The sequence below is a fragment of the Brugia malayi genome (genome assembly GCF_000002995.4).
Source record: "Brugia malayi strain FR3 genome assembly, contig: Bm_v4_Chr1_scaffold_001, whole genome shotgun sequence".
Lineage (NCBI taxonomy): Eukaryota > Metazoa > Nematoda > Chromadorea > Rhabditida > Onchocercidae > Brugia > Brugia malayi.
The window spans coordinates 10,646,887-10,668,818 of NW_025062475.1; the positions used below are offsets into that span (position 1 = coordinate 10,646,887).

At 29.2% G+C, this 21,932-nt stretch overlaps 4 protein-coding genes across 5 annotated transcripts; 3 read left to right on the forward strand and 1 right to left on the reverse strand.

The window, feature by feature from the left end:
• Window positions 1-1,152: 1,152 nt before the first annotated feature.
• Bm9712 (oxidoreductase, short chain dehydrogenase/reductase family protein) lies at window positions 1,153-3,319 on the forward strand (the record flags this gene model as incomplete). Its single annotated transcript, XM_001897399.2, has 8 exons — window positions 1,153-1,192; window positions 1,379-1,508; window positions 1,606-1,703; window positions 1,841-2,016; window positions 2,392-2,463; window positions 2,599-2,726; window positions 2,943-2,997; window positions 3,212-3,319. 8 exons carry the CDS (start codon window positions 1,153-1,155, stop codon window positions 3,317-3,319), a joined length of 807 nt encoding a protein of 268 aa, XP_001897434.2.
• A 513-nt stretch (window positions 3,320-3,832) lies between these two features.
• Bm9713 (HISTIDINE-RICH TRANSPORTER TRANSMEMBRANE PROTEIN, putative) lies at window positions 3,833-6,189 on the reverse strand (the record flags this gene model as incomplete). Of its 2 annotated transcripts, none has more annotated exons than XM_043077431.1 (4): window positions 3,833-3,924; window positions 4,091-4,262; window positions 4,853-5,032; window positions 6,118-6,189. In XM_043077431.1, the coding sequence occupies 4 exons, from the start codon at window positions 6,187-6,189 to the stop codon at window positions 3,833-3,835; spliced, it is 516 nt and encodes a 171-aa protein (XP_042933365.1). The 2 variants fall into 2 exon arrangements, with proteins under 2 accessions (XP_042933365.1, XP_042933366.1); XM_043077432.1 differs by lacking the exon at window positions 6,118-6,189 and adding an exon at window positions 5,411-5,482.
• Window positions 4,759-4,977, forward strand: Bm13449 (Uncharacterized protein; the record flags this gene model as incomplete). The annotated part of the gene is made up of 1 exon (XM_043077433.1): window positions 4,759-4,977. One exon carries the CDS (start codon window positions 4,759-4,761, stop codon window positions 4,975-4,977), a length of 219 nt encoding a protein of 72 aa, XP_042933367.1.
• Window positions 6,190-11,427: 5,238 nt separating the features above from the next.
• Window positions 11,428-20,301, forward strand: Bma-dpy-1 (von Willebrand factor type A domain containing protein; the record flags this gene model as incomplete). Its single annotated transcript, XM_043077434.1, has 17 exons — window positions 11,428-11,478; window positions 12,241-12,493; window positions 12,624-12,724; window positions 13,145-14,548; window positions 14,908-14,974; window positions 15,258-15,421; window positions 15,569-15,739; window positions 15,897-15,977; window positions 16,172-16,346; window positions 16,603-16,743; window positions 16,972-17,096; window positions 17,478-17,632; window positions 18,019-18,170; window positions 18,489-18,582; window positions 18,839-19,004; window positions 19,455-19,702; window positions 19,950-20,301. 17 exons carry the CDS (start codon window positions 11,428-11,430, stop codon window positions 20,299-20,301), a joined length of 3,900 nt encoding a protein of 1,299 aa, XP_042933368.1.
• Window positions 20,302-21,932: the final 1,631 nt, after the last annotated feature.

The following is a 21,932-nucleotide window of genomic DNA, read 5'->3' on the forward strand; positions in this document are numbered from 1 at the left end:
GTTTGCATATGTGCAAGAGTAACTGCTATCTCTCTTCAGCACTCTACAATATTCATTAATATTAATTAATTGATTTATTAATGAACTGTTTGTAACTCAAACCTTATATTAATTCAACTTTTACTTCTCTTAATAGAAATATTATAAATCATCATCACGGCATAACTATTATAGATCAGTGAACCGATCGATCGATTGATCGATCGACTAATATGATGATTATTGGTCGAATGACAATGCCATTCAGCTTACATTTCTATTTCTTATCAAATATATCTTCCTTTTTTTACTTCCTCTCTTTCTCCTTCTTAACTCCTACATTAATGGCATTATCTTGTTATCAGCAAGCTAATCATCATATCAAATGACTATCTGTAAAACATTAGTTTATTATTCTATCATCTTTTGAACAAATACGTCAACATCCCATCGGCTTTTTATTTCTGACTCTTTGAAATAAATAAATATTCCATTTTGCCTTCCCTTCAATCTACTGCAGCTGCCAGTTCTGCCTATTCTAAGAAATTGTTTTTGTTCTTTTGAAGAGAGTGCGCAAAAGCACAGACAATTTAATCGAAATGAAATAAACAAGGAAGGATATATATTTATCGATCCAATAATTATTCTTCAATTTTTTCCCTTCTTTTCTACTATTTCATTTCTGCGATGGAATAAAATTAGAACTGTGAATTGATTAAAGCTTTTAGTTAGCATACTCTTAACTATAATCACATCAAAGAATTCACACACAAAAAAAAAAATCTCTTCTTTACAAATGTATTATCTCTTCGATACTCTTTTAATATTTACAAGCTTGTTTTGAATTGATCATTAATGATAACGAAGTGTGAAATTAAAAGATCTCAAATTGTCAACTGATAATCAATGATACAAACAGGTTCTGAAAAATTACCTGTGCCTAAATGATTTATTCCTTATTTCGCATTTTCATTTTCTTTTAAAAGTTTCATTTACAGAAGATTATTTCATCGGGAATGTTACACTTGCACACTAATCATCTTTATAGCTTTTTCAGTTTTATGATTGTAATCTTCAATTTATAATTGTAATAAAACCAGAATTATTTCAATTTTGTGAACTAAACGAGTAGAAGCTAATTAAAGCGACCGTTAACGATATTTTGGGCCCATAATGACTTTTACAGGACGTAAAGTTTTGGCAATTATTACTGGTAAGTGAATTAGTTATGCAAATATTTTTATCAATCAAATTATAAAACAGCCAAATAGAATGAATGAATTACAGGTATATAAATCATTGAATATTAAAATTAAAATTTCTCATAATCATATAAAGCTAATTAGGCTAATATATTGCTACTGGTGTAAAGATAAGCAATTAATATTTCAAATTTGAGGTGCAAGTCGTGGTATTGGTCGAGAAACAGTGTTACAGCTATCAAAAATTGTTGCCAAAGGTTCCGCATTTTTAATCACCGCAAGGACAGCTGCAAAACTTGAAGAGCTAAGAGATGAAATCAAATCCAGGTTTATCAAATTTTTCATTTCACTTTTTTGATTCTCTTAATTTTCTATCAATTGTCGTCATTTCAATCAATTTTTTATCACTTCAAATCTTATACAGTGTCGAAGGAATTGATATTCATGTCTTGGTATGCGATGCTGAAAAATTGAATTCGGGCAAAATTCTGGAATTACAAGGAGCAATTTCGTCTCTAATAGGTTTTAATCTTCATCTAGCATCATTCATTTATTTTTTCGAATAATTTTGAAATTTTACTACTTATTATTGAGATTTTTTTCATTGAATATGTTGGATAACAGCAATGCATTGTGAACGGATTTTTTTTTTTTAACAGCAAATTCAAGAACATACGATGTGTTACTGTTGGTGCATAATGCTGGGACAGTTGGTGATATTACCAAACGAGGCGTAGAAATTATTAATTCGGATGATTGGCACAGCTATTTGCAAATTAACTTTGTTTCAGTGGTACTCATAAACAATTCAGTGTTAAGTACCATTCCTGAACGGGTACAACACTTTTTGCTTTCCTTTGATTTTATACAATTTAATAGTTGAACTTTTAATCAATCAATTCAGTGATATAAATTAAAATATACTTTACATACTATGATTTCAATGCTTAATCAATTATAACATTTCATGCCATAAATAAAAAAAGTTACAACAAGAAACGATTATTTTTAATAAATTTAAAATAAAACAACAAACTTTGCAAAAATTTAAAATTTTAATGTGTGTTACTTAAATACTATTTTAATTGTATAAAATTTGCATAAAACTACTAGAAAACTTAGTAGGTTAAAAAGAAAAGGTAAAAAATGGTGCAGTAATAGGAAATTTAAGAATTGAAAGTAATCGATATTGAAACTAACAAGATTTCAGGTAGCTCCGGCTCGCTATATTTTAAATGTAACATCACTACTAGCTGTAAAAGCATTCCCATCCATGGTTCAGGTTATTTGTTTAATTTCAAATTTTACTTCTCCTTTACATATTCACGTTGTATTTCTTTCTTTCACATACGTTCTTTAGCTAATTTCAAAATTAGTTCAAAAAGGGAATAAACCTGAAAAGGAATACAATCTTCAGTATTCTGTTGGAAAAGCTGCTCGTGAGGCATTCTTTCGAGCGTTAGCAGTTGAGGAAAGTAATTTACGAATTCTGAATTATTCACCTGGTCCAGTGCAAACCGATATGCATAATGAAATTGCTAAAAGGTGTGACAATGAACATTTAAAGCAAAACGTTCTTCAAATCAGTATATTCATATGCTGCAATGTGGATAATTGATTTCACACTGCAATATTTTCCGGAAAAAGGAGAAAGTTTAAAAGAAAAATTAAATAGTTATTTCTCATGAACCAAATGAATAGCAGGCAGTCACTTGGATTTTTATTAAAGTTATTTGAAATTATATAATTAAAAAATTATAGGTCATATGATGAAGGAATAAGGGAATCATTCAAAGCGCAAGCTGATAGCACTGAGGTTTTTATTCTTTCTTTGTATATTTACTTATTTATTTCCATTTCTAAAATTTTACACCAATAAATTTTATGCAAAAGAATTCTTACAAATCTTAATTATATATTTCAAACATAAATTCGAAGTAAAGCCTAATTAAATTCTTGGCAGAGCAGAAATAAACGTTATAAATAATTCCGAATTTAAAATATGAGTTATTTAAAAAAGTATACTTTAGGTGAACAGGCGAACACTTTCACCAAAAGAAACGGTGGAAAAAATGCTGTCAATACTGGAAGAGGACAAATTTGAAAGTGGCTCGCGATATGATTTCTTTGATTTCTGATTTATATTTGCAAAATTGTCACTTTCTCACTTCAATCTTTTCAATAAACACAAATTTTTGTTGTCAGCAAAAATCATACGATGATAGCAATAGAAGAATTCATTCTCACTATCAATAGCATCACGATTAGCAATATAACAATCCAAAAGTCAGGTGACAGGTGACTCCTCGTTGTCGGGGGAAGTGTGCCATCACGCATCCAATACATCAAAGCGCATGCCTAACCACAGTTCCCATTGCACCGTCGAGAATATTCCCTACACTTTATAACATATACGCCACGTGCGTCACATACACCACATACAACATGCACACATACACATTGTGTAATGCATTCTTCAGCAGCACTTTCGCTCATCTCTACCGTCTCCAGTTGGCATACGTTCTCTATTCGGCTTTAGTATGGCTTAAATCATATGACATAGGACTTCTGAGCTTGTTCTACTAAATAACTGTGTCCTCATTTTAGAGTCTGAGGACTGCAGGACAAGGACTTCGAACAGTATTGTCAAATTATGACTTCCTTCTACACATTGTATCAGCCCAACAATCGCTACAATATGAAATAATCATAGCATCCCAATAATCGCTATCACGGTTCATGACTGAAAATTCGAGTGATGTTGTTAACTCTCTTCTTCCCTTCTCTTAATCAAATGTCTTATGAGTACACGGATGTCCTTATCATTTATCACTTTCAGGTGATAAATGCAAAAAAAAAAAAACAGCGAATAGTATCTACAGCAAACAAATCGTTCCATCCTTAGTGACCTATTGAATGATGGTGGAAATGTTGATGAGGGAAGTGTCCATGATGGTGATGGTGATGATACTGATGCCATGGTTCATCCCAGTCATCGTCCCACCAGTCAGATGTTGTCACCGATACTGTCAACAGAGCTAACAATAATATTGTGGCAAATCTTAGTGATACCATTTCCCCCTGAAAGAATCTTGAAATTGTTATTCGGCAGCTTTAATCAACAGTACTGTGTGAGGAACAGAAATAAAAATTTAAAAAAATATTTAGAAAATATTGCCCTGTTCTAACTTAATGAGGAAGAGAAGAATTAATGAGAATGTCGCGGTGGAAATGAATTGAGAACAACTTAAATACCCGAAATTAGGCCAAAAGCTAATATTACTTGTAAGACTGGAAGTGGGAAAATTGCAGTCCAACAAGAAGCTATAAAAAAATTCTTTTCCCATTAACCTAATTCTAAGCCTGTTTCAGTATTTGATATATAAGCATCTCTTTTCTGAACTTCCTTATAGCAACCTGAACAGAATACCTCTTCTAACAAGTACTCAGTAAGTTTCTCCATTAGTCATTCCTTTTTACTAAAGTTTATTTAATCGATAATTACCTAACTTATCTCCTTGGTCATTTTTTGTGGCGTAATTCGATGTCTTAAATGCTAATTATCTGTATTGCAGTGATGGTATCACTGCGATTTGCCACAATATTATTGCTAGCTCTGTTGACAGTATCGGTGACAGCATCTGGCTGGTGGGACGATGACTGGGATGAACCCTGGCATCAGTATCATCACCATCACCATCGTGGACACTTCCCGTGGCATCAGCAACATTTCCACCATCACCCACATCACGACGGTCATCATTCGTTTGGTCACGGAGGATGGAAATGGGATTGATATATTCTTTGGCAATGTTCAACTGTTTTGCCTCGTATTTGACAATTTCTTCTATCTTAAATTATAAAGCTTTTCTTTGTATTTATTGGTAAATAGCTCAACTAGAGATATAAACGTTTATGAAATAGTATGCTTTCACTACCGTAACTGATCAGTTGCAGATTGCAAGTAATATCATTGCTACTAGAATGGTAAAGTATTAAATAAGAAGCAAATTTTCGTCTTTTTTTTTTTTCCTGCCTTTATTCCCTGATCAATGAACTTCTTGACATAATTTGGTCCAATTATAGTAGTTTTTTAGTAAGGTATTTTCAAATGTTAGTGCTTCGTCCTATTCTGAAATATCAAAAAAAAGCAGAATACAGCGAGTTCTGAGATTTAGTTAAAGTTTTAAATGAATGATGACAGCAGAGTTGATATGTAACACAGATACTAAAAGCTGAATATAAAAAATGAATGGACAGCCTGAAACTAATGGACTCAAGCATATACTTTCTATTTGCATAAAGTTCCAAAATTTTATAAAAAGTTTATGAAACTTATCATTTAATGGAGCAAAAATTTTAGAAATTATGTCAAATGGAGTCACTTGAAGAGATAAACAATGGAATTATGAAGAATACTTAGTGAATTCCTAAGTTTTATTCAAAAATGAAAATGCTAGAGTAGTAATTATAGTGGTGACTTCATTAAATATATAAATTAATTCTTTTAACTTTTTTCCGATAATGATCTTGTGAAAGATCTTGTTGTCGCTGATACGGAAGATGGCCTTTTCACGTGCATATTCGTCCCTCTTCTGCTGCGTGACGTTATAAACTTGTCATTTGTAATAGTTGATTTCTTTGGAATGCTAGTTTTCGAATTCATATTACTTGATTGTATTGTTGATGAAGATTCTATATCAGTGTTGACATTTCTTTGATATTTCCTTATCCCTTCTGTGTCATCTTTTCGTGTAGTGCATGAGCTTGATTGCTGTGTAGGAGATGTACACAATAACGATACTAAAACTGTTTCAATTTAAATTCATTTGCAGCTGCAGGATGCAATCATCCATGCATGCAGCATGTAAAACGCTAACAATATGCTCTATAACAGAATAGCGGGAAATTGATCCACGCAACGTAATGTGCTTACGCAATTCTCTAGATGATGGGCAATTTCGAGCAGAAAAAATGGCTCTGATTTCTTCTCTGCTGCGATTAGCATTGCAATTAAATTGTTTTTGGCATTGGAACTGTTCTTCGGATATACTATTCTGCAATCATTCTATCATCGTTCATTATCATTTTTCAATTTGAATCTGTGACCGTAACAGTTACCCACTCTTTGATCCTATGAGATTAGATAATACTTCTTATATTTAAATGAGGCAAAATATATTACTTTTACTGATAAGATCAATAGTGAAGTTAAATGATTTTATATAGATATAATGGTGACAATCACTTAGATCTCGAAATATCTGTGTAATCTTTTTTTCATGCGACTGTGAAATTAAAAATAAGAAAGCTTTGCATTAAAACTATACTAATAATTCAAAGATTCTTTAAGCATAATATAGTCGTGATGCTTGATTTAAATGATGCTATTTCTTGATTTTTGAATATGCTTGCTATTTCAATTATCCTTGAAAGTATGAATTGAAATGACGAAGGTAAGAAACAACTAACCACTGGAATGATAAATTTTTTTGGTCTAAATTCAAGTAAAAATTGAAACATCTTTTGTTGCTTTCGTTCCAAAAATTCAAAGATAATCGCTGGTACAAGGAAGATAAGTGGCAGCAAAGTCATTAAAATAATCATTGCTACCGTTTCATATAATTTCATTATTCCGAACTTTAAATTGCAGACAGGTAGTATCAGTGATATAATTTTTAAGTTATTGTTCAAAATTTGGATAGAATTAACAAATATTGGAAATACTGAGATATTTTCTTTATGTGAATCTCATTTTTTTTAAAAAAAAAAAAAAAGGTAAGCGAAATCAATTGCACATTTCTTCATTGACATAGTAATTAATTATAAAGAAGTAATACTAATTAAGAAGTAATGTAGATCATTTAATTGACTTGGAAATTTTGATTTTAATTGTTTTACAGGGCAGGAAATGTCCAAATAGTTAATGGGACATTTTTCCAGAGACATTCTGTGTGATTGCATAGTGAAGTGATTCCAAAATAGATTCATGAACTTGAATCTCAAATCATATTTTGATGTATTGTGCTGACAAAAAATGTGTATTCTTGGCTGGTCTAATAATTTCATCAATGTAATTAGCATCTTATGATTTTGATCAGTTCTGGCTGAAGGAATTATTGTTATCAGACAGGAAAAAAAATATAAGAAGAATTATGCTGACGAGTCATAAAAGTTAATTCAAAGGTATACTGATGGTTTCTAAACGATATTACTTGCAAGCCTCTAACAAGTATTTTCTCACTTTTTGAACTTAACTCTAAAATTGGCTATGTGCATGAAATAAATGAATGTACATAAATATTCATATAAATAAACTTAGCAATTAATGTATCAAACATAGGAGAAAATATTTGATTTTGTCCGATTATATTACAAAATACGAGATCTTAAATCATGCGATCAATGTTGTTCGAAAGAATTTTTAAGATACATGAACAATTATACCATTTTAATTGTGCAACCGGTTCACTGAGAATTCTTTTTAATCAAACAACGCTCTGTTTTAAATTATTCCTCATTATATATCATTATGAAATGAAAGTGATAGCAAGTAATTTTAATAAAATATTAACAACAACATTTTCTATATGAATTACTCTTAGATGGAATGAAAGAGATAATTTGATCATTCAAATTATAACTGCTGAAAAAAGAACTAAGATTTTAGTGATAATCCATGAATGGACTATTGCGCATTTGTTCAACTTTAGAGCTGATTTATATCTTGTTCTTTAAGACTTCATAAAATTCTTGTTAGATTTTCAAGTCTTCATCAGTGGTAAGTACTGCGTGTTATGATTCTGAAATATTAGAAGAATGAACAAAATAAGTGAGAAATTGTTAGCTTTACTTTGAATTCTGCTTTGCAAGTAAAAATTTTTTCTATAGCCTTTATGATTTTTTCTTTTTTTATGGTGTTTTGTTGCTTCACATAGGTTAGTACAAATCATTTTTGATCGAGCGCATAAGTACTGGAAAAGGACTGGAAATCGAACACTAAAGATCGAATATCCGGTATATAGTTCTCTCTTGTCATTGTAAATTTCATTTGTTTTAGAGAACTATTTCTCTCTCTTCCATGCTTAAAATCAACTAAATTTTCCGGATCAGTAGTTCTTGTGTGTTTACTTAAATTAGTGAAAGATGCAAAATTTATTGAACACTTTCTTAATTTAATTAATACAGAAATTTAATTGTTTTGACTTAAATTCTGCAAAAATAAACGTATCCCTTGAAGATTTGCAACACTGAAATGACTGGTTTCTTTTGACCGCAGATATGACCGGAATGAAGAGAAATTGGATAACACTGAAAGAAAAGTAACAATGATAAAAAGGAAATGTTGACGGAAAGGAATTGAGAAGGGCGGTGATATATGAGAATTTGAAGGATGTGGGGAAGAAGTGAAAGGTCAGTGGGAAATGATTTTGACAATTTACGAGTCGCTTTAACCATTTACCGACTGGTTTCAAATTTTTCTCTAAACTTTATAAACTTTATTGATATTAAAAGAAAAAAAATTTTTTTTTTGTTCAATAATTCTGTTAATAATGAAATGTAACTATTGGTAGGCTATTAATGAGTGAAATATTACCGAATGATCAGTCAAGGCGCAATTGTGATTTATGCATCTCGAAGCATTGTGAGCCAATTTATATTTAATTTGATGCATTTGAATAATGATGAAATGTATTAAAATAGTACAATCGAGCAAGAAAATGTATGTTTTATAATTTTTTCAGCTTAAGACTTCTATTCAATTATTATTTACTTTGAATAATTGCCATAAGCAAAAAAAAGTTCAATAATAACAAGTTTGAGAAGTTTTTTATTTTTTAATAATTCAGCAATGAAATAAAATAATTTTTGCTTTTTCTTCATTGAATTTTTAATGGAATTTATAAGATTACTAACAAATAACTTATAATACTAACAAAGCATTAGACCATAAAATAATTACAAACGTATAACACAACTTTAAAAGTTTTGAAAAAAAGATGAAAGTGTTAAAGTTAACGATAAAATACAGATTAGAAGAAAGGAATTGAACGTCTTCAATCTGCGATAGTTTAATGTTTGAAACAAATGAAAGAGTTAATAAAACTTAATCAACACAAGCTTTATTAGCTGAGTAGTGGTGGGAAAAAATTGTCGTCTTGAGATGTCCTGTAAAGAATGGAAATTATTTCTCGATCGAATTGTAAAATGACTTTTAAATGCCGTCTCAATGGTCAGATGGAAAATCTCAAAATAGGAAATAGAAAAAAAAATAGTCATAATCATTGATTGGTGATTATCGTTCGCAATGATTTTTCCAAATATAAATGTAACTATTTTACCTCAGAAAACCAATGTACATCGAAAATGAATTTTGTTCAGTCAACAAAATGTCACAATTCTTAACTACGAGAACACACTATAATAGTTATTACTTAATTAAAGGATATGGTCGATTTATTCATAACAATTTGAAATTATAACTTGAAACTATAGTCACTTTTGTATTCTGCACTTCTTTGAAGAAGCTATCAATGCATCCTTTTAAAAGCACAAAATTAAAATTTTTAAACTCTGTTTCGCTTCCATTTCTCTGAGTACAAGTTTAAGCTAAAAATAGTCAATAACTGACTGATAAGTGCACTTATAATTAATATTAAATCAAATTGTAATTTCAATGAGTAATTCAAATAATATACGAAAGATAAACGATAAATCTGAAAATCTTAAATCAGTAATGAGTACTTTTTTGTTTATCGTTAAAATTGAGAGTTATAGAATGTTGAGGAAAACAATCACATATCTGAAAGATAGAAAATTTGGAATATGCAGAAAGAACTTCTAATTTTTTGATAAATTCCAAAAAAAGAATTATTATTTTTTTTTTTTTTTTTTTGTTGGATTTTTCTAATATTTGGAAGCCATCTAAAATTAGCATCATTTTCAAATTATATGGACCATGTAAATTTGTAATCATTTAATGAAATTTAGAGATTTAAATAAGAATTTTGCTGATTTCTCAAGTTTCTCAGAATTAGGGATATTGAGAAGGAAATATTAGAAAACTTTCTAGAAAACATTTTATTTAGTTTCATTGTGCATTATTTGTTCAGATCAAAGACATTGTTTGCATGAATCCCGAGATATATCGAGAATTCTGCTATCAAACTATGAAACTGACAAGACAAATGTTTCTTTTACATTATTTTATTATTGCTTCTTCCACTTCTATCTTCATTAAAAATTTTTTTTATCTTTTAATAACTAATTTCCTGATAGCTAGTAATTATTACTTACTAACTTTAGTAAATAGCGGATATTTGCGTAACGTAATTAATTAATGAAATAGCAATTATTGCATTTAATCATGGTTATAACTTATTTTATTTTCATTTCTTAATAATTTATTTCCTTTTAAAGTGCTACGATCATTATGAAAAGCACTGGAAATCTTTTCACTCCCAACAATAAGAATTTTACCTAGTGAAATGAATACATTCAATAAAATTTGAAACAGAAGCAGAATGATCATTGATATTTCGATCACTGCGACAATAATAGTGATTGCTTATCAGACGATAGACGATGCTGATTATTTCATCTTTACTCTTCTATATTATCATTTTTTTTATCATTTCATTTAGTCTAATAATTATCCTTTTTAATCAATCTTAAGCCCTATTTTGTTGTTTTGCGTGCGAAAATCTTCTGATATCAGTGATAATTATTATTATCACGAAATCTCACATGATTAAAAAAAAAGGTTTGCTAGTCGCCGAAGTGTCCATTGTATGTTTAGTTTGCATGATGCACATATTAATGATAATTCTCGAAAACATTTCGTGTTAACTTTCTTTGTGAAATCCTGTAATTGAATTATTTTTTGATCAATTATATCCATCCCTATATAAAGTACAGAAAAAGATAAAAAAAATTTAATAATCATCAACAATGGTCATTTGTTACTTTGTAGAAATTTTTCATTGTGAATTTCTTATCAAAAATTTCTTTATCAATTTGCTTTATAAAGCTGTTATAATTTATTCAGCTATTTCCTGAGTTTTTTTTTTCTCTCCAAATTGTTAAACTTAATAATTTCAAATTTTAGTGATAGCAATTCAACTATTCAATTTCATTTCTATTTTAAATTTATTTTGTTTCGTATCAAAGGTACGTGTTTATATTACATACGTAAATAGTCATTTGAGCAAATTTTGCAGTTTGTAAAGTGCTCTCTTATTTTGAAATGCGGCAAATTATACGAAGATTTGCAATACATTTCGTAATAATTATAAATGTGAGTTTCTTTTAAAATTTTTTAAATTTTCAATCTAAATGTAATGAGAAACTTTCCAAATGCGAAATTTTTTTAGACTTAAATCTCCTTAATTAGTCAATTATTAATAACTTTCATCGTTTTCCATTTCTTTATTTTAGAGAATTTAGAGAGAAAGAAACTGAATGAGAAGTGAGTGATGTGGGCTAATAAATAAACGTCTGACGTTTCAAATGAAAATAATAATAATATTGAAATTTAAATAACTTTGAAAAATCTGAATTCTTCCAATCTTAAAATTATCACTAATAATTCATTATTATTTGGGTGAGAAAGTGAAATGGAATCTTGCAAGAGGTCACAATTTATTTATGAATGATTTCATTGGCAAAATCATTTCATCTTTGTTTCTTAGAAATCTTTGCATTTCTTAAAAATGTGTACGTATTGGGCGGAGAAAAGGTCTTTGTTGAATTCGCACTTCTGTGGCTTTTGCTCTTTGGCGGTGATTTTTGATTGATCCATTAATGAAAATTAACACTAATTTAATTTTGCTTCAAATATTTCCATAGGGAATGTCTATAAATTGACATCATAATTAATATTATGAACCATTAGTGATCTAAATTAATTTAATTCAAAGAAAATTAATATAATCTAAAGCAATTTAATTCAATGCAATTGGTTGAAGTTTGTGAACATGAATTTTATGGAATGAAATTCAGTTTCTAAAAATTCTGAAATCTCAGATTTATCTTTCTTGATGTTCCAAATTACTTTCAGGTAGTACTGATCTATAGAAATACTACAGCAACTCCTGATCATAACCCATCATTTGACTATCACTCTCAACACCACACCGATAATCAGAGAACATCAAGATTTAACGAAAATGAACAAAGTCAACAAAAAATCGCTGATGTTTTGGATGATAAATCAATCAATAATGTACACATTCAAATATTTCTGGTTACTCCAAATAAAACTCCCACAAACTCCAACATACGAACAAATGAACTTCGTAATAAAGAAATAGGTAAACAATTTCTCATCAGTTCTACTGTTACATTTGCGCTTTTATTTTCACGTTTATATTTTTAACTCTTCCATTTTTGTATAGTTATTAGTTTTTTTTTATCATGAAGTAAATATGATTGCATTGTTAGGCAGTCAAGAAAATCCCATATCACTTGAAATTGATCTTGAAAAAGGTACCGTAGACGAAGTAAGCAATAGCCGCCATGTGTCGCCAAGGATCAATGATGAAGTGAGTAATGAATTTCTTAATTTTTCAAGATTTCGTTAAAAAATCCACAATGGATTGAAGAGTTATAGAAGTATCATTAATAATAAATTAAATATAAAAGCGGAAATGACGAAAAATTCTCTTAAAACTTTAATTCACTTTTACGTAATGATTTTTGTTGTGTTGGTAATAGAAAATTCAAAAAATTATACTGCTAATTTACATGTATACAACTAAGTTATAAAAGGAATTCCATTACATTTACAAGAAAAATCGCTTGAGCAGTGGTTTAATGGTTTAAAAAAGTAAGTTTCTAGTGAAAAGAAAAATGCTTTATGGACTTTTTATCTATCAATTTTGTTTTAAATTAAAAAAATTTCAAATGTACCCACATTTCTTTTTAAAATGAGATTTAAAAAATCTTTAATTAATATTTTTCAGGGAAACATTGCAACATTTATTCAACCGATTGATCAAACTAATAGAAATAGCAAAAATGGAATGCAATCCAAGAAATTTGAAGGATTATCAATTGAAGAAATCGAACCATCGAAGAGATTTAAATCAAATTCTGATAATGTAGCAGCAATAGACAGAAATTGGCTGAGAGCTAATTTTGATAAAATGAGTCCAGCTACTTTGAATGTATCGGAAAACGGATTTTCAACATCGAATCATATCAATAACATTAATTCGAATTCATCTACCTATAGATTTGGAAACTTAGAATCAAGCCATATCGTAGATTATTCGTCATTTTTCACAAAAACTCCATCTATGCAAACAACTACACTAGTTTCAGATTTCGAAGTTGTTTTCATTTCTCCTGAACAAATTCCCACTACTACAACAATTTCTATTACTGATAATGAAATGCTATTAAAGCAAACATCAGATCAACAAAGTTCTGATGCAACAATTAATTTTAATCCCAAAATATTTTATGAAGATAAACATTCCGGAACGTCAAGCACACAAACCGTGCACTTTCTTCCTAACACCTACAGGATTTCAGAGAATGAAACAGATTTCAAAAAAACGATTTTTTCAAGCACTGGTCATAATGCCGTTTCTAAGAATATTTTACCTTTTGAACCACTTTTAACTTCCACAGTTTCTTTGCCAAATGCAACACCGGAACTATTAATTTTTACTAACAAAAAAAAATTTGATCCAGCTCACGTTGGAATTAAACTACTACCGGTATTCGATGAAACCAGTAGATCGTCAGGTATAACTTTGATTGAAAACATTACTGAATCGAAAATTAATTCTGAAAATCAGTCATTATATTTTGGTCCAGCACATCCGGTTGCTTTCATTGCGGTAGGTGATCGAGAGATTCTGGATGAGCAAAAGTCACACAGAGAAGCTTCATCAGTTCTCACAATTCCGCATATTGCAGTTGGCGAACAGATCAGTGAGATGCAAGAAACTTATCCTTCAGATTCCGCTGAAGATGAAACTATGATTATGGGAAGACAATCAATGATTGATTTATTACAAAAACAGGATAGTATTAATACAAAACGTATTTCATCTCAGGAACATACGATGGAATCAGCTGAAATAGCAGAGCAAACACAATTCAAAAAGCCTTTTCGTTCCGGATTTAATTCAAGAGATGGAATAATTTTACCTGATCTTACTACTCAAGGGCAAAACATTTCCTCGCCGGAAATATTTTTAATTCCAGAACAAGATTTTATGGCTTCTCAACCGGATTACATAGAACCGATTGATTCAGTAAGAACTTTAATTTCGAGTGAGCATGCACCACCGTCTGCTGAATTTGGAACAAAGCGAGGGAAAAGTGAAATTCTGAAATCTGAATTAATAACATCGGTTAGCATTCATTTGCTAGAACTATTAAGACATAATTTATTCAACCACAATTATCATTAAATCTAACCAGACTTCAAGCAATTAGTGATAAAGTAAATATTTCAGAACGTGATTTCAGAATTTCATAAATAAAACTATTGAGAATGAAGTATAGTTGAGATATTGAGATACTTCTCAGTAGGGCAATAGATCTGTTTACAGTTTTAGGATTTCTATTCAAAGATAATTTAAATGATAGCAAAGATAAAATGATTTCACTTCTAATGATTCTATTACTTTCTGTTCAAAATTTGTCAAGAGTCGGAATGTAAATATAACTAGTTATTGATAATCAATGATAAATGATTAAAATTTTGTAGCAATCAAATACAAACAAAATAAAGGTCAGTGAACCGATCTATTGTGATAACATTGCTACCAATGAAGGTAACTTATTTTTATTGAGGAAATTATTTTTTTTTTTAATTCTTGAAGCATGAAAGAAGCGATGTCACATATGATTAGGAAGACATATTTTAGTATGAATTTCTTACTAATGGGAACATGATGTGATATTTCAAATGTAAAATTTTGTGCTAATTTTTGGAGTATGGAAAGAATTCGGTAGAAATTTAAAAGTAAAATTAAAATTAATACGGTAGTCATACGATGTCATACGAAAAGATTTTAGAAATATTAACTTCGAAGTGCTAAATAATTTTTATTGTAGGTGAATGTCCGATAGTAAATGATAAATCTGATCAAATACGATCCGATATATTATTCTTATTAGATACTTCTCATAATATTACTAAAATATACTTTCAACAAGCGGTGAAATTTATCATGGACACCGTAGAACAATTTAAAAATATTGGTCCTGATGGAGTGCAGGTTAAATTAGATTTATTAAAATTCATTAAATTTCCATAATTTAAAAATAATGATTAAAATAAAAATATTAGTAACGAAGTTTTACTTCATTTTAAAAATGTCATTTTTAATAAAATTTTAAAGTTTAAATTCATTTTTATTGAGCAGATTTCATTGGTACAGTTTACACGTGAACCAGTGCTGGAATTTTCATTCCGTAAGCATAATTGTAAACCTTGTCTTCTTGCTGATATTGGTGATACTGAATACATCAGTGATTTGAATAGTGTTGATAATGTCATTCATAAAGTTGTCAAATATGGTTTTAGCAAACGAAGAGTAAGTTTAATAAAGATTTTCAGTTTCTTTTTTTTTAAAAAAACAATCAAATTAATTTATAAAATTTAAACTATCAAAGTATTAGAATAAAATTTGCAAATCTTTTCACTTGATATAAAAATTCTTTTATATCACTGCAATATCTTCTTTACTTTAGGGTGATAGGGATGAAGTGCCGAATGTACTTGTAATGGTCAGTAGCGGTATGTCCAGTGGTCAGTTCCATGAAGCGTTACAGGTAAGCTTATTTTATAATTAACTCAAAATCTAAACGATTTCTTCATCGTTAGCTTATCTCATGCAAAAAGGCCAGTTAAATTGTTCGTCTTATACTGTCATCAAAGCAAATTATGAATGGCTTAACATAAAATGGACAATGGCCAACAAAGATGTCCAAATGCAATTTAATTTAAAAATAGTAATTAATTTTAGTTACTTGATCCAAACAATATAACTGTAATAATAGTATCCATCAAAGATACAAATCCTCAATTGATTAAACAACTTATCAGAGACGAGCATCATAATCTTATCTTCAATGTAACTGCAGTGAACAATGGTCAACTAGCTGATCATTTAGCAAAGCATATTCGAACCACTACAAAAGGTTAATTAAATTTTGCCATGCGAAATTTTTAAAATAAAAAAAAGTTGAAATTCACGAATGTAATAAAATTATTGCAGTAAAAAATTTTAATAATTTGATCGCACCAAATGGATTCTTTTTGAAAATTTCATTAGAGGTAAGGTAGATAGGTAATTCGGTTAAAAATGGATTGAGACTGTTTACGGTAGCAAATAGTGGTATTGTTTTTCTAAATTATGTCTAATTTAAACCATATAATATGTTTGAAAATTTTAAGAAAAATTAGCATTTTTCGAGAATAGAATAGCAATGGAAATGGATCAATCAGTTCAGGAATTTACTGTTCAATGTTTAAATGATGGATTCAATGTAACATTTAAATTACTCAAATCATTTGGTGGAACTATCGTTGTTCGGGGTATGAGAGAAAAAGCTTATTGTTGATTAATATTCTTCAAATAGTTTTGGTTTTATTTTACTAATTTAACCCATTTGTTCAATATAAAAGCTTTGATTTGTTATCTTAAGTGGATAGCAATGAAAGTTTTTTTTTTTTCTTTTTTATTTTCAATTATCAAAAATTTTTTTGCTGGCTGATTAATTTTATTTTTACACTAATTACTGAAATAAATTTGGTTTATTTAAGGTAAAAATATGACGAAAAATTGTTCAAAAATTATTCAAGCTGAACAATTCGGTGAACGTATTGACACTCGTGAAGTTCATTTCTTCATTAGTTTTAAGCAATGTGATATTGAAGAAATAATATCGGTAAGAATTTTTATTTATTAAATTAATAGAACGATGGTGAAAACTCAGATTTGTCATTTGCTAATTTATATTTCATGCTATCAGTGAGAGAGGGAATAAGAGAGAAGAGGGAGAGAGAGAGAGAGAGAGATTAGTCTAATCAAGTAGTTATCACAGTTGACACGATTCAGTTGTCATAGCTATAAGAAAGCAGCGATAGTTATTGTAACTTATTGCTGATGTCATTTTCACTGTCCATTCTTGACAATAATTAATAATAATGATAAAGTGATAACATAAATTTAATGATAAAGTGATAACACCTTTTTGCTCGCTGTTTTATTGAACTTTATAGAATTAATAGTATTCCATAGAAGAATTTGAATCAATTTAAATTCGCAGGTAAATCCAGCAGGACTGAATTATTCCGCACTGATCAATATAATTCACGACAAATGGTTAGTAAGTGATGCAGATAAGGGATTTGTTCTTCAGTGTTATCAACCTCAGCAGTTACACGAATTAACAAATTTGCGCATTAATCAGCGCCCACAAGGGTTAGAATAATTTACCTTTAATATATTAGTTCAATTTATAAAAATTTAGTTAAAATATTTCAGTTAGAAACTTAAGTATATTTGTTTTTTGAAGGATTAAATTTCTCCAAAAAATTTATAGGGAATTTGTTTTTTTTTTTTTTTTTTAAATCCTAATTTTGAAATTGTAGTTCTTTTGCTGTGACTGATATTGAAATTTTATTCATAAAATTTTTGTAGTAAGAGAGAAGCAAAGTGAAAAAAAAGACGACTATAAAATATGGTGCTATTATAATAATAAAGTTTGCCAAAACTTTTTTTCCAATTTTTCGAAATAATTTTGTAATTTTAAAGTTTGAAAATAACCTATCTTTTGAGTGCCAATTTTTTTTCTTTGTTAATTTTAGTGATATTAAAATAGCAAAAATATTACCACTGAATTCAATACCACCATTATGTAATTATACAATTCGAGCGGATACACCAAATGGACCGATAATCCAATATGCTAAACTTGGCGATACTATCTATCATAAATGGGAATGTGAAAATAATCACCGTATGATTCTTTTTTTTTTTGTTTAATTCTTTAATTAAAAAAATATTTCAGCATTAATTGTAAAATATGGTTTCCTCTACTGTGTGAATTATATACTGAAATTATTTTTGTCGCAAACTTTTAAATATTTTAATGACATATTTAACTTTTACAAGTGCGTTTGCTTTACATTTGGTGTGAACTTTTTCAATTCAATTTTTTTAACAAAATTTTGAATGGGAATAATTAAAATTTCCTGATTCTTTAAAATTTAGTTTAATCCCATTCTTTTTAGAGTAACTGAAAAAATGTAATCGCTTTAAAATCGAAACATTGCAGAAGCATTAGATTTATACGGATTACACATTCATGATTGTTATGCTAAATCAGAAAGCAAACAACAACAACAACATATTATAATCGATAGTAAAGGGTAGAAACTTTTTTTCCTCAAAATTATCATTTGATTGGAAAAAAAAAAACTTCATTTTGAAAGGTTTTTAGCAATCAAACTTGAAAAGATTTTAAAAATCGAACAACATAGCACTGATCATTAATGAGGCTTAAATAAACTCTCTTCTATATTCAATAAATAATTTGTAGTTACCATGCAGAAGTGCTCGCCTTTTTCTTTTCCTCTTTTTTTCAAAATATTTCGAAAATGAATTAAAATAAAAAAATATTTGCAGCTGTATTGCGGATGCGAATATTGTTAACGATGTGATTTACTCCGATGATAAACTTATGGCTTTTGCATATGTCAAAGTTTTTAAACTTACCAATTCGGAACATTTATCATTTCATTGCAAGATTAGTTTGTGCATTAAAAGAGCGGATGGTTGTGAAGGAATTACAGTAATAAATTTTGTCACTTTGTTTTTTTTTTTTTTTTCCTAAAAATTTTTCGGCATTTGTAATTAGAAATAATTTAGCAAGCTCATTATTGTATTGCTATAGTATTGATGTAAATTTAGCACTTATAAATTCTCTGAAATTTTCTTCATTATTTGATTGCAAAACTTTAAACTTTTTTTCAAAGAAAAACTAGAAAATTTCATTGGAAATTATTTAAGAAAAGGTTAACATAATCAGAGAATTCTCGAATGTAAACTACAAAAAATATTTTATAAAAACTCATATAGCATACTAATATTCATCGCCAAATGTTTAACACTTTGATACGTTTTTGAATTTTAAGTATAATTGAAAACACTTATAAGTGAAAAAATTTTTAAATCTTATTTTCTAGGTTTTCATTTGTTTTTCTTTCTACCAAAAAAATTCCCAAAATAAACATATTTATAGCCACCTCGATGTCCAGGAACCGATTACAAAGATTTATTGATTTATCACCGGAATCGTCATAATACGGAATCTTTCTTGGCTGCGCTAACCACTGAGGAAGAAGTTAGATTTACCGTTGTTCCATCAATGAATGTTACCGATTCAGCCTTTTCGCATCAAACCGTTAAGGAACTCTCAAATACAAATTTACTTTGGTTGATGGTTATCCTTATTGCCTTATCTGCTATTATCCTTTTGATCCTTATCAGGTTCAAATTTTAATTCTTAATCCTATCTTTTTTTTTTTTTTTTGGTTTGAAACTAGTTAACACCACTATTGTTATTGTTATATGTATTTGATCATTTTGACAGATAATTATTATTTTGAAAACTATAATTTTTATCCTATTCAAGTATGATACTTGGATTATAAAAAATATATCTGCTTAAAAATGTATCCAAAATTTAACTGAAATTGAAGATTAATATTGTATTCCAGTTCTGACCAATTTTCAGATACATTACTAGAATGAATAGCAAGGATGAATTTATAGCTTCGGAAAGTTTAAAAAGGCATAAAACTATCGATAACATTGATTACATCACATCTGCAACAACATTTGCAAAATTTTTGTCAAACGAAAAAAGGGTAAAGAAGGAGCAAAACGATGCGTGTCGTAGCGAATCGCTAAAAGGAAAAAATAATGATGGAGAAATAAAAACTGAAATCGTTTCTGTTAGTCTAAATTCTACTAACGATGGAATTAGACCATCCGTTAAGTATGATTCTTCGGATGGCACTGTATCAGCCACGGAATCTCGTCATGTTCAATTTGATCAACATGATGGATCTTCTTGGTCATTTTAATACTAAAATGTTTATACTTCTTTTTGATTTATCTCAATTTTAATATTCATCTCACAATTAAAATTTGCCGCAAATACGATATTATCAAATCGTTTTTTATATAATACTGCAATTCTTTTTCATTTGTCTTTTATATTAATCCCTTATTTACATGAATAAGATGAAATAGAGATATTACGCAAATATTGTTCTAAACCATAGTTTTCCTTTAAGAAGTGATAAATACTATAAAAAATTACTGTATGTTAGTATGAAAATTTTTGAAATTAACTCGATCAATAGTAATTAGTTTTCTAGAACTATAAAATTTTATCGACCAGCTGCTAACTTCTAGGAATCTCAAAATTACTCCATATATTTTTGAAACTATTTCATGCACCTAATATTATTACAGTATAAAATAAAAATTTCTTTTATTTCAAATTACAGAGAAATTACAGTAAATTATTTTTTTAATCAAAAGTCGTTTTGGAAAACAGCAATACAGTTGCATTTTACATCATATCAATCCCATTTCCATCCTCCGTGACCAAACGAATGATGACCGTCGTGATGTGGGTGATGGTGGAAATGTTGCTGATGCCACGGGAAGTGTCCATGATGGTGATGGTGATGATACTGATGCCAGGGTTCATCCCAGTCATCGTCCCACCAGCCAGATGCTGTCACCGATACTGTCAACAGAGCTAGCAATAATATTGTGGCAAATCGCAGTGATACCATCACTGCAATACAGATAATTAGCATTTAAGACATCGAATTACGCCACAAAAAATGACCAAGGAGATAAGTTAGGTAATTATCGATTAAATAAACTTTAGTAAAAAGGAATGACTAATGGAGAAACTTACTGAGTACTTGTTAGAAGAGGTATTCTGTTCAGGTTGCTATAAGGAAGTTCAGAAAAGAGATGCTTATATATCAAATACTGAAACAGGCTTAGAATTAGGTTAATGGGAAAAGAATTTTTTTATAGCTTCTTGTTGGACTGCAATTTTCCCACTTCCAGTCTTACAAGTAATATTAGCTTTTGGCCTAATTTCGGGTATTTAAGTTGTTCTCAATTCATTTCCACCGCGACATTCTCATTAATTCTTCTCTTCCTCATTAAGTTAGAACAGGGCAATATTTTCTAAATATTTTTTTAAATTTTTATTTCTGTTCCTCACACAGTACTGTTGATTAAAGCTGCCGAATAACAATTTCAAGATTCTTTCAGGGGGAAATGGTATCACTAAGATTTGCCACAATATTATTGTTAGCTCTGTTGACAGTATCGGTGACAACATCTGACTGGTGGGACGATGACTGGGATGAACCATGGCATCAGTATCATCACCATCACCATCATGGACACTTCCCTCATCAACATTTCCACCATCATTCAATAGGTCACTAAGGATGGAACGATTTGTTTGCTGTAGATACTATTCGCTGTTTTTTTTTTTTTTGCATTTATCACCTGAAAGTGATAAATGATAAGGACATCCGTGTACTCATAAGACATTTGATTAAGAGAAGGGAAGAAGAGAGTTAACAACATCACTCGAATTTTCAGTCATGAACCGTGATAGCGATTATTGGGATGCTATGATTATTTCATATTGTAGCGATTGTTGGGCTGATACAAT